Source organism: Cynocephalus volans, chromosome 4, assembly GCF_027409185.1.
Source record: "Cynocephalus volans isolate mCynVol1 chromosome 4, mCynVol1.pri, whole genome shotgun sequence".
In the NCBI taxonomy this organism is placed as follows: Eukaryota; Metazoa; Chordata; class Mammalia; order Dermoptera; family Cynocephalidae; genus Cynocephalus; species Cynocephalus volans.
Window position 1 is genome coordinate 131,559,381 of NC_084463.1, and position 12,555 is coordinate 131,571,935.

The window sequence follows — 12,555 nt, forward strand, 5'->3', positions numbered from 1 at the left end:
TTATCTGTTTTCCCTGGAGTTTCTAATCACTTTCTATTTTTCTCTGCTAAAGCAAGAAGCAAAGATTCTTTACTATATCACAAACATCTTTCAGCCTCTTATTTATTCTATCTGAGGCATGGAATCCATTCTCTGCTTTTTCTTGAAAATATTCATCTTGGAACTCACTGCCATTTTGTTATACTTGTTTTTCTTTACTTTGTCACATCAAAGTACAAAATAAATCTGAAAATAAAATTTCCTATTATCTCAAATGAAGAGAATATAAATAGTGTTAAGACAATTGCATAACTGGAAAAATACAGACATACATCCACATCTATACTATGCTACAAAGATAAACTTCAAAGGATCAAAGATCTAATGTAAAATCTGAGTACACAGAAATAATAAAAGAAAATACGGGCAAACTCCTTCATAGTTTTTTGCCTTTAAACTCTAAAAGCCATAAAAGAAAAATAAAAAACTTATTCACGGTGGCTTTTAGAAGCTGGCCTGAAGTCAAGCTCTAGCATTACTGCAGCAAAGCCAGTGAATCATCAACTTCTGAGAGGAACTGAGGTGAACATCCTTCGGGCACTGGCACTTCAAGAAGTGAAGCAGAGACCTGTTTCTTCCCTGAATTTCATACCGGCAACTCACTTCTCCCCACTGCCAAATTCCACAGTGTTGATCAACTTGGACAATGCTAAACAACTAGGACCCAGCTATCATGAGATCCCACCACAGCAACAGGCAGCTGTAAGGAACCCTAGTAAATGTGCCCCACCCATGAGAGCCTATCCCAGCTGCTGCTGAGGCCCCACTTGAGCAACAGGCAGCTGTGTGGGATCCCAGTAAACAAGCCCCGCCCCAGAGAGCCCAACCTGCTGCCACCCAGGCCCGGTGAGAGCAAGAGGCAGCCGTGCAGTCAGCAACACTCCCTGCCACTGCTGCAAACACTATACAAAATGAGTGGGACATGACAGCCACCACCACAGCAACTGCCACCAGAAGGATAGCTCACTGCCTCACCAGCAGCCACTGGTACCTCACAGGTGATCTGCTGACCATTCATTGGCATAGATGAAGGAGCATTACCAGCAGAGCCCAGGGAAGGAGGAAAGAAAAAAAGAGAAAACCCACTCATAGTCACCCCTTCAAATCAAGGAGCACTAGTATATCCTAGTACACTCATCACGGTCAGGGGGAGCTGGCCAGAATGCCAACAGTTCTGCCCAGGAACACTCACCATAACCTAAGAGTGACAAGACTCCAAGGCCCTACACCTCAAAATTTGAGATCTTGTCCATGTCCTGACAAACCAACTTAGTGTCACCAAACTCAGCAAGGAAATACTAAGTGTCCCAGGGACTAGGTCAAAGAGGAACCTTCATGCAACTTCAACACTGAATTCAGCCAAAGTACGTACAGAGAAACCACTACTGCATCTACCTGGAACCAACACTAAAACACCCCATTCAACTGTCATAAAACACATCTACAAGAGGAACTCCCTCTCCACAAACCTCACTCCAGGATACTAGAAAAAACAACTGTTCCATCAGATGACTAAACACCAAAGTAGAGATACTAGTAATATGAAAAAACAAGAAAATATGACACCACCAAAAGAATATAATAATTCTCAAATTACCAGATCATATAGAGCAGAAAGTCCTTGAAATGACTGAAAAGAATTTTGAGCAACAACCATAAGGAAACCCAATGAGATACAAGAAGACTCAGACGGGGCTGGCTGGTTAGCTCAGTTGGTTAGAGCATTGTATTATAACAGCAAGGCCAAGGGTTCAGATCCCCTTAAAGGTCAGCCACCAAAAAAAAAAAAAAACTCAGATGACACAACGACATGAGAAAAAATATGCAGGACCTGAAGGAAGAAATATACAAAGAAATTAATGCCCTAAAAAAGAATGTAGCACAGCCTGTGGAGCTGAAGGATTCATTCAATGAAATTAAAAAAAAAAAAAAAAAACACAATAGAGAGCTTAAACAGCAGGCTAGAACACACAGAAGACAGAATTTGGATCTTGAAGACAGCCTTTTCGAAATAACCCAGGAAGACAAAAAAAAAAAAAAAAAAAAAAGAACGAAAGAAAAGAAAAAAGAATTTTAAAAAATGAAGAAAATCTAAGAGAGATAGCAAACAACCTTAGGTGCACAAATATCCAAATCCAGAAGGGAAGGAAAAAGGAAAGGGCATTGAAAACATATTCAATGAAATAATAGTGGAAAACTTCCCAGGTATAGGGAGAGTATGGACCTTCAGATCCAGGAGACTCAAATCTGGTTGCCAAACAGATTCAACCCAGAATGGTCATTTCCAAGACAAATTATAGTCAAATTGGCAAGCTCAAAGACTAAGAGAGAATCCCAAAAGCAGCAAAGAAAAGTGTAAAGTCACCTATAAGAGAGCCCCTAACAGACTAACAGCAGACTTTTCATCAGAAACCCTAAGAGCCAGAAGAGAATAGGACAATATATTCAAAATACTAAAAGACAAAAACTGCCACCCAAGAATACTATATCCAGCAAGGTTATCATTCAGAAAAGAAGAACAAATAGTACATTTCCCAGACATACAAAAACTGGGAGTTCACCACAACACAACCAGCACTACAAGAAATCCTCAAGAGAGTCCTTGCACCAGGTACCTAAAAAATGACCATCTCAACCATGAATACAAAAGAAAGAACAAAACCCAACAGTAAGACAAAAATGCAAATGATAAAGAGAAAAGGACTTTATATAACCACCTCAAGAAACGAAAAAACACAGAAGACAAACAAAAATGGAAAGAAAGGAACAAAAGATATTTAAAACATCCAAACAAAAAAAAAATCAATAAAACGCCAGATGTATATCAACCTTTCAATAATAACTTAAAGTAAAAGGATTAAATTCCCCATTCAAAAGATACAGACTGACTGACTGGATTAAAAAGACAGACCCAAACAATATGCTGTCTTCAAGAGACTCATCTAACCTCTAAAGGTACACACAGACTAAGAGCAAAAGGATGGAAAGAGTTACACCATGCAAACAGAAACCCAAAACAAGCAGGAATAGCTATTCTTATATCAGATAAAGTAGACTTAAAACCAAAAACCATAAAAAGAGACAAAGAAAGCTACTATATAATGATAAAGGGATCTATCTAGCAAGAAGACATAATCATGAATATATATGCCCCCAAAATTGGAGCAGCCAGATATATAAAACAAACACTATGCGACCTAAAGAAAGAGATAAACCCAAACACCACAACAGTAGGGGACGTGAACACCTTTCTCTCAACAGTGGAACAAGACAAGGATGCCCATTCTCTCCACTCCTATTCAACATAGTATTGGAAGTACTAGCCAGAGCAATCAGGGAAGAAAAAGAAATAAAAGACATCCAGACTGGAAAAGAAGACATCATTGTCTCTATTTGCAGATGACATGATCCTATATATGGAGAAGCCTAAAGTCACAACAAAAAAACTCTTAGAGTTGATAAACGATTTCAGCAAATTTGCAGGATACAAAATCAACATGCAAAAATCAGTAGCACTTTAATATTCCAACAGTGAACTAGCAGAAAAAGAAATAAAGAAAGCTTGTCACCCAAAAAAATCAAAATACTTAGGAATAAAATACAAGGATGTGAAAGATGTCTATGACAAGAACTACAAATTGCTATTGACAGAAATTAAACAGGACACAAGAAAATGGGAAAATATTCCATTCTTTTGCATTGGAAGAATTAATATTGTGAAAATGTCCATACTACCCAAAGTGATCTATAGATTCAATGCAATCCCCATCAAAATTCCAATAACATATTCCACAGAAATGGAAAAAACAATCCTAGCATTCATATGGAACAAAAAAAGACCCTGAATAGCTAAAGCAATCCTAAGCAAATAAATAAATAAATAAATAAATCCAGAGGCATAACACTACCTCACTTCAAATTATACAAAGCTATAATAACCAAAACAGCATGATACTGGCATAAAAACAGAAACATGGACCAATGAAACAGAATAGAGAACCCAGAAATCAGCTCATATACCTACAGCCATACGATCTTTGACAAAGGCACCAAGAACATACACTGGGAAAAAGACTGCCTCTTCAATAAATGGTGCTGGGAAAATTGGACATCCATATGTAGAAGAATGAAACTAGGCCAATACCTCTCGCCATATACCAAAATCAACTCGACATGGATTAAAGAATTAAATACACATCCTGAAACTATAAACTCCTAAAAGAAAACATAGGGGAAACACTTCAGGAAGTAGGACTGGGCATAGACTTTATGAATACAACACCAAAAGCACAGGCAACAAAAGGAAAAACAAACAAATGGGATTATAACAAACTAAAAAGCTTCTGCACAGCAAAAGAAAAAAAAAACAGAGCAAAAAGGCAACCAACAGAGTGGGAGAAAATATTTGCAAAATATGCATCTGACAAAGGATTAATATCCAGAATATACAAGGTTCTCAAACAACTCAACAGTGAAAAAAACCCAATTCAAAAGTTGGCAAAAGAGCTGAATAGGCATTTCTCAAAGGAAGATATAAGAATGGCCAACAGACACGAAAAAATGCTCAACATCACTCAGCATCTGGGAAATACAAACTAAAACCACACTGAGATATCATCTCACTCCAGTTAGGCTGGCTTTTATCAAAAAAACTGAGATCAACAAATGCTGGCAAGGATGCAGAGAAAAGGGAACCCTCCTACACTGTTGGTGGGACTGTAAAATAGTGTAGCCATATGGAAAATGATATGGAGGTTCCTCAAACAACTACAAATAGAACTGCCATATGACCCAGCTATCCCACTGCTGGGCATATACCCAAAGGAATGGAAATAATCATGTCAAAGGGATACCTGTACTACCATGTTTACTGCAGCTCTATTTACAGTAGCCAAGAGTTGGAACCAGCCATAATATCCATCATTGGACGAGTGGATAAGGAAAATGTGGTATATTTACAAAATGGAATACTACTCAGCTATAAAAAAGAATGAAATACTGCCATTTGCAGCAACATGGATGGACTTAAAGAAAATTACATTAAGTTAAACAAGCCAGGCGCAGAAAGAGAAATACCACATGTTCTCAGTTACATGTTGGAGCTAATAAAAATAAATAAATGAACAACAACAACAAAAATACTTAATTCATGGCAAAAATTAAACAAAAGTCCAAACAAAACCAAAAGATAAACTGAGAAAAACCATTTCCAAGTCCTTATTCATACCCTTCTAAGAATGATGTTTTCCAGATTCTACTAGATTCACCAATTGTTAACATTTTTCTATACTTTCTTCTTTGTGTTTATACACACACACACACACACACACACACACACACACACACACACTTTTTTTTCCTGAACTTTCTAAAAGAAATTTGCAGCCATCAGAAAACTTCACCCCTACATAATTCATCATGCATTTTCTAAGAATAAAGACTTTTTTCTATATAACCACAATACCAATATTATACCTAGGAAAATTAATAATAATTCAATAATATCATCTAATATACAGTCACATTCAAATTTCCCCAATTGTCCTCTCAATTTTTTTATGGCTATTTTTTTCTTCACCCTATATCCAATGAAGGTTCATATATTGCACTTAGTTGTTGTATCTCTTTATGCTCTTTTAATCAAAATAGTTCTCTCTTCTCCTTTGGTTTTTTTTTTTTTTTTTCTTCTTTTTGGTTTTTCGTTTGTTTTTCATTATATTGAAGAGTTTGAATAGTCCAGGCCAGTTATCTTACAGAATGTCCCACATTATCATTTTGTCTTACTATTTCTTCATACTAGATTTCAGTTAATATTTTTGGTAAGAAAATTACATTGGTGAAGTTCTGTGCCCCTTACTGCATAATTACTAAGTGGATCCATGGATAGGTTGTATCATTATTAACATTGCTAGATTTGATCATTTGATTAAAGTGGTGACCTTCAAGATCCTTCCACTGTAAAAATATATTTTCTTCTTGTAATTAATGATACCTAAGTGGTGATACTTTGAAATCATATGAATATTTTCTTCCCCAATATTCTTTATTTTACTTTTCACTTCATTTTTTGTCTTCTCCCTAATATTTAAGCTCCACAAGGGCAAAGATTTTTGTCTTTTTTAAAAAATTTATTGCTGTATCCCTATGAAAAGTATTTGGCACATAGACTTTCAATGAATACACTGAATGAATCGTTACTAATTGAATACATTTGTATTATCTGTGAGACTATGAACAAGTTAAGGGCAAATCTGATGTTTTCTTAGTCTTTGTATTTGCACAAAATAAGCACAGTACTTAGGACATAAAGATTTAATTAATGCTATTTTATTTTAATTTTTAAGGACCATGGCTAAATCAGTTACAATATACAGGCCTTACTTGTTTTCCTCATGTATAAAGTGACAAAAACTACATCTATTTAACTATATTACTATAAGAAATACTGAAAGTTATTTTAACATTTCTTTTTAAAATAAAAGATGAAGCAAAAATTCTAATTTGAAATTCAGGGCTCTCAGGAAAAAAGCATTAAATTACGTAATATATTATATATTAATTTTTGCTGTGCTAGCTTTTCATGTTTAATGGTATTTTACTGACACGATGCTAAAATATCAAATTACTTTTTAAGCAATACTAAGTTACTTTACCTGTAATGCTTTTAATGTTTCCTTCAATCCTTCTATTTCTTTTTCTTTAATTTCTATAGTAAGTTGATATTTTCCCTTTAAGTAAAAAACTACATTTCAATACTTTACAATGTAAATGATATTATAAAAGGGGAAAAATACGGTTGTCCCTCAGTATCCACGTGAGATTGGTTCCAGGACCTCCCTCGGATGCCAAAATCTGAGAACGCTCAAGTCCCGAATATCAAATGCTGTAGTTTGAATGTAACCTATGCACGTCCTCCCAGCATACTTTAAATCATCTCTCAATTACTTATAATACCTAACACAATGTAAATGCTATGTGAATAGTTACTATACCGCATTGTTTAGGGGATAGTGACAAGAAAAAAACTCCGTACATGTTCAGTACAGACAATTTTTTTTCCAAATATTTTTGATCCATAGTTCATTCAATCCACAGATATGGAACCCACAGATACAGAGGGCCAACTGTGTAAGAGCCCAAGAACCAAAATCTCTACTTTAAACTTAATAATTCACAGGCTTTAACTTTGTATCTGCACTACAAATTACATTTCTTATGACTTCAAAATATCATAAAATTACAATAAGGCCTTTATATGGTTATAATTATGAAATGGAATATTTTAACAAATCATTTTATCAGTAGAGCATTCCTACCTGAGAATTTATGAAAACTATATAATTATTTAATTCATACAGCTAGAATAAATATATTCTAATTAATAAGCTATAGGTGCATTTGTCTTATGAATATAAGGATATAGGAAAATTTATTAAAGAAGGTCTTTTGCTAAAAATAATGAACTATAAATTATTAATATTATAAATGGTATGCTCATTGACATAATAAAATATGTATCAATTATTAACTAGCTAGAGAAATTATTTCATGCCAGAAAATTTCTAGGTTTGTTGGGAGTCATATCTCCTTTGCCAGTTGGTCTGCATCCAGATGCAAATCACCTTTTTTAAAAAACAACATTGATGAAAGTCATTTCTATGTTTTTTTAAAAGGTAATTACATTGAAAAAGCACTAGAAACATATTATAGTTAATTGAAACATTGAAGTAGAGTGAAAGAACATTAATTTGGGGGCTGAAGAGGCCTGGGTTCTAGTTCCAACTATGCCACTTCAAAGTGAGACCTTTGGGCAAGTCATTTAATCTTGCTAGGCCCTCAGTATTCTCAACTGTAAAATGACAGAGGTCAAGTAACATTATTATATTGGGTCCTTTCTGTTTCTAAGATTTTAAGCAGTCAACCATATCCATTAGTTTATTACTAATGCTCTTTTCGATTAGGGTAAACAATTGATAATTAAATGTATTTAGCTATGCATTAAATTATTTTTAAAAATTAATAAATACCTTCTCTTCTTCCAAGGCACACATCTTCATTTGCAACTGATAAACAATTTAAAAAATTAAAATACAGGTAAGTAAGCTGTTAATAGCGACTTACACTGGTCAGTAAAACTACAAAAACATTTTACATGTCTATATCGTTTGAACTTAAAATATGACTTTCACATTCAGAAAGTAAGATAAAGATATAAAAGGAGGAAAGAAACAGTCACCAAAGTAAATGAAAATTTTAATTACATTGATTAGAGATACCAAGCATCACTGAAAGTTTAGTTTTTCCCTCCAGAAGTTTTTATTCTTAAATGTCTAAATATTTTGCCATCTACTCCTACATAATAGCATGTATCATTTTCTGAAGGTATCATTTTATGAAATCAATATTAGTTGTATTTGCATTGACAATATTTATGTTCTGAAAAATTTTTTAAATGCAAGTGGCAGTCAAATAAATAAATAACTTTTTGAAAAATAATGACATTTTAAAACAGAAAAACTAATGTACATGTGCCAAAGGAAAATAATGGAATATTCTAAGCAGCATAAGGATTTTAGGCAAAATTGTCAAAAAATAGAAATTTTCTTTGGAACTTCCCTATCTTCATTTCTGTACTCCTCACTTGCATTCAAGAATCCTTTTCTTAAAACAAACACAAATGGAAAAAGACAAAAAAAACAAAAAACAAAAACAAAAAGGAACCCAAGAGCACCTTCTCTTTAGATATCTGAGTATTCTTGTCTTGCCCAAAGTCCCTTAGGAAGGCAGAGACTTAGACTTGCTCTCTCCCAGAGAATACTATACTACACTTTTGACTTCTGCTTCCTTATTTGTCAATTATAACTCCCATAACTTTGGTTAGACCTATCTCAGATTAAAGCAAGAAACTCTGTCATTTGCTTAAACAAATTCATACTAATGTGTAAATTATCAATAACTTTAACTTTTTTAGTGATTTAAGTTGTACAGGTTTATTCCTTCATTTCATTTTCTAAACACATGCCTGCATAGAAGTGAAGAAAAAAGAAAAGAAAAAAAAGAAAAAGATAAAAAAGAAGAAAAAGGAAGAAAAAATGATGATGGTAGAAAAGATACAAGGGAAAAAACTTCCAGAGGATATTTTATCTAAGTATATTTTCTTAAACTAATATTTTTTAATTAGGGACTGAAGAGAAATTTGAGGCAGGTAAGAAGAGCTTCAGAATTCAAATTAACTGAAGATGTTGCTGTTCATTTCTTTAAAATCTTTTTTTTTTTCTATTTTTCTACTAGTTTTTCATAGTTACTGGTGGTTGATATTTATGGACGCTTCAAGGTGTGATAATCACCTCCTCTCATCCTTTACATCTCCTGACTTGCATCTCAGCCTTTCATCAGTGTTATAACTATGATCTGGGAATAGGGGTAATGTGGTAAAGGTAAGATCCTGGATACTCTAATTAAAGAGAGAAAGGGGAAAGGGGAGAGAAAGAACAAGAATGCATATGTCCGCTCATCTAAATTATTTAGGACAGATGAAAACATTTCCTCCATCTTCAGGAAAATGGTTTTTCCAATTTCCTTTCTTAACTAACTCATTCTACTACTTTATACTCTTTATTATCCATTGTGATTCAAAATAACTTTATTCACTTCCTACTTCCCATAACACCCTTTTCTCCTTTGTGTGTTCCATGAGTATGGTAGGAAAAACAGCTTGCCATAATATTTACGGGAGAGAGAGGAAATGCAATATTTAAAATTGTAGTTTTGTCTATCCTTATGAGATTACCTGCTTTTTAAAAACTGCCATTGTTTCTTTGTGTTGCTTTGCTAATGCTTCCTTTTGATTCTGAAGAGTTTCCTGTTTAGAACATTATGAGAAGTTAAAACATAAATTTTAGCAACTCTTTCAGTTTTAAATCTTGAGTTCACAATATAAATAAAAGTTAAACATACTTATTGCATATATTTTTTCATGCTCTTGAAATGCAACTTTAAACCAATTTAATGATTTTTCAATTGTCATGGAATTATCATATTTTGCTCCTAGTTGCTTCTTCATGATAAAAAGAAACACAATGCTTTTTAAATTTTAAACTCTGAACATGGCTTGCTCCAAAGCTCTCTTCAAGAAAATAACTTTTAACCAAAAGTTATTAAAATGAACAGTCTAGTACACAAGCAGACTATAGTCTTAGGGTTTCCAGAGAAATCAATTTTATTATGTAAGCACAAAAATACTTACATGACAACATATGCATTTAAATTCATTAAAATAAATTTTTACAAAACCAAAACTACCACAGGGTTTTTTTCGAAAAAAAGCCACATATATGATTCCACTTCTTTTTTTCTCCTCTCTCCCTTTTTTGGAAGTTGTACATTCTGTTCTTTAGATGCAAGATGACTTTAAAATTTTTCTTCTATTCTTATCAATGTTAATAATTCTAACAATTCAAAAATTAAGTCTAAAATTGGCAACCACTTAAAAAATTTTCAGTTATTTGCCTCCAGCTTTCTAAATAGTATATTGATTTAGCAATTTTAAAAGTTTATCTATTGACCTCCTATTATGATAGTTAGAAGTTTACCTTTCTTATATGATTGTTACCCCACATCTCTCCCATTCTCCCAACAGAGTTATATCAAAATTTTGGCTTAAATCAATAGTCAGCATTTACATGGTTATCACTATGTAATTATTATTCAGTGCTGAGCAATGTAGGATACCATGATTACATATTTATTCCTATACAACTTTTTCTGAAGTTAGTAATTAATATTTTAATTCCCAGAGCTAATTTAAAAATACAATACTCCCGGGCTGAGCCCGTGGCGCACTCGGGAGAGTGCGGCGCTGGGAGCACAGCGACGCTCCCGCCGCAGGTTCGGATCCTATATAGGAATGGCCGGTGCACTCACTGGCTGAGTGCCGGTCACGAAAAAGACAAAAAAATAAAAATAAAATAAAAATAAAAATAAAAATAAAATAAAAATACAATACTCCCTGTTCTCAGATCTCTATCAATTGGTTCATATTCTCAGATGCAAAAAAAAAAAAAAAAAGTATTGAATAATAAAGGCAAAGCGAGAAGATCCCAAGAATGACTTAGGAAATCCCAAACTGCATAGGAAACCAGATAGATTTAGAAAAGCTGTACATGCTAGACAAAACCTTTCAGAGGCTATCCCCAAAGTCTGTCCTGTGAAAATAGTAAAGTAGACTCTAATCCAGTCCTACAAGCAAAGAAGGAAAGAATGAGTCCATTAGATTTCAAGGATAGGTTCTTTGAGAAGTAGATTTTGAAGATGTTACCTCCAGCTCCCTCCTCACTTTTTGAGAACACCCTTAACATCCAAAAGTAGGGAATTTAATCTGCAACAAAAATTGGAATGGAAAATAGCTCTATTACCAGAACTCCAAATCCAGTCTTTAAAAAAATTGTTAGAACAAAAGCGGAATAAACTGATTTTCTTACAGATAAAACAACTAAATGCTCCAACTATAGTCATTAAGCACTGGAGGAGGGAGCCTCTTAGTAGAGACACCTATAGATATTTATTATAAGCAGAAAGGACATTGGAAAAATAACTGTCCAGTTCTAGCTAAGAAAATAAAGGAAAAAAATCAAGTGGGCAAATCAATGACACTGCTCTGGAGAGAAATCACGCATTTATTTCATCCTCAAACTTGCAAAGAGAAATTTCTCTAAATATTAAAAGAAACTTCTCCCTCAGAATCAATGAGCTACTCAGATAGTGAACATGTCTAATAAACCACAGATACTCTCCTCATTTCAGCCTGTAACTGTTACTGTTGGACTCCCAAGTGAGAAATACCATTTTCTCCTTTATGACACCACACATATTATCTTAAAATATAGGGATCTAATATGTAAATAGGATTGTAAAATTATCTGATTTTTTTGAGATCCCTGAAGACTTTCCTGTTCATAACCAGATCATAGTTAATTTGGATACTGACTTACTGGTACCTTTGTATATGATAAAACCAAATTGAATATTTCCATGAAGTGGCATTTTTTGTGGGCAAAAAGTTTTACTGATATTGGCAGAAAGATTCAGATCAAGTCATTTGAGGTTTACAAAATACCTCTAAAACCAGAAGCTAAAGAAGAACTAAAGCCAATAGTCCAAAGGCCTAATAGAGAAAGGCTGAATCATAATCATATCTTATACGAGTCTTTAAAAATTGTTGTTTCCCAGTCAAGGAACCCAATTGGTAAAAATAAAGATTTGTTCAGGACCTTACGGCCACAAATAAAATGATCATTTTAACCACTTCTTTGTAGTACTGAGCCCAAATGCTATTTTTATCGTGTTTCGTGAGGCTACATACTGTACTACTATAGATATGTGTTCTGCTTTCTATAGTACCCCTTTAGATCAGGAAAGTCAATACCTATTTTTTTCTTTTCTGGGAAAGACAACAATTTACCTGGACAGTTATGCCTCGGGTATTTACTAAGGAATCTAAAATTTCCCTGTTATAAA

At 33.7% G+C, this 12,555-nt stretch overlaps 1 protein-coding gene across 1 annotated transcript in view; it reads right to left on the reverse strand.

The window, feature by feature from the left end:
• CCDC73 (coiled-coil domain containing 73) overlaps window positions 1-12,555 on the reverse strand; it is a 153,140-nt gene that overhangs the window by 107,317 nt on the left and 33,268 nt on the right. Inside the window, exons 3-5 of the mRNA XM_063094985.1 lie at window positions 9,830-9,901; window positions 8,067-8,102; window positions 6,693-6,767 (exon numbers count right to left, since the gene is read on the reverse strand). Of these exons, the coding sequence (XP_062951055.1) occupies window positions 6,693-6,767; window positions 8,067-8,102; window positions 9,830-9,901 (183 nt within the window). The remainder of the gene's footprint in view (window positions 1-6,692; window positions 6,768-8,066; window positions 8,103-9,829; window positions 9,902-12,555) is intronic.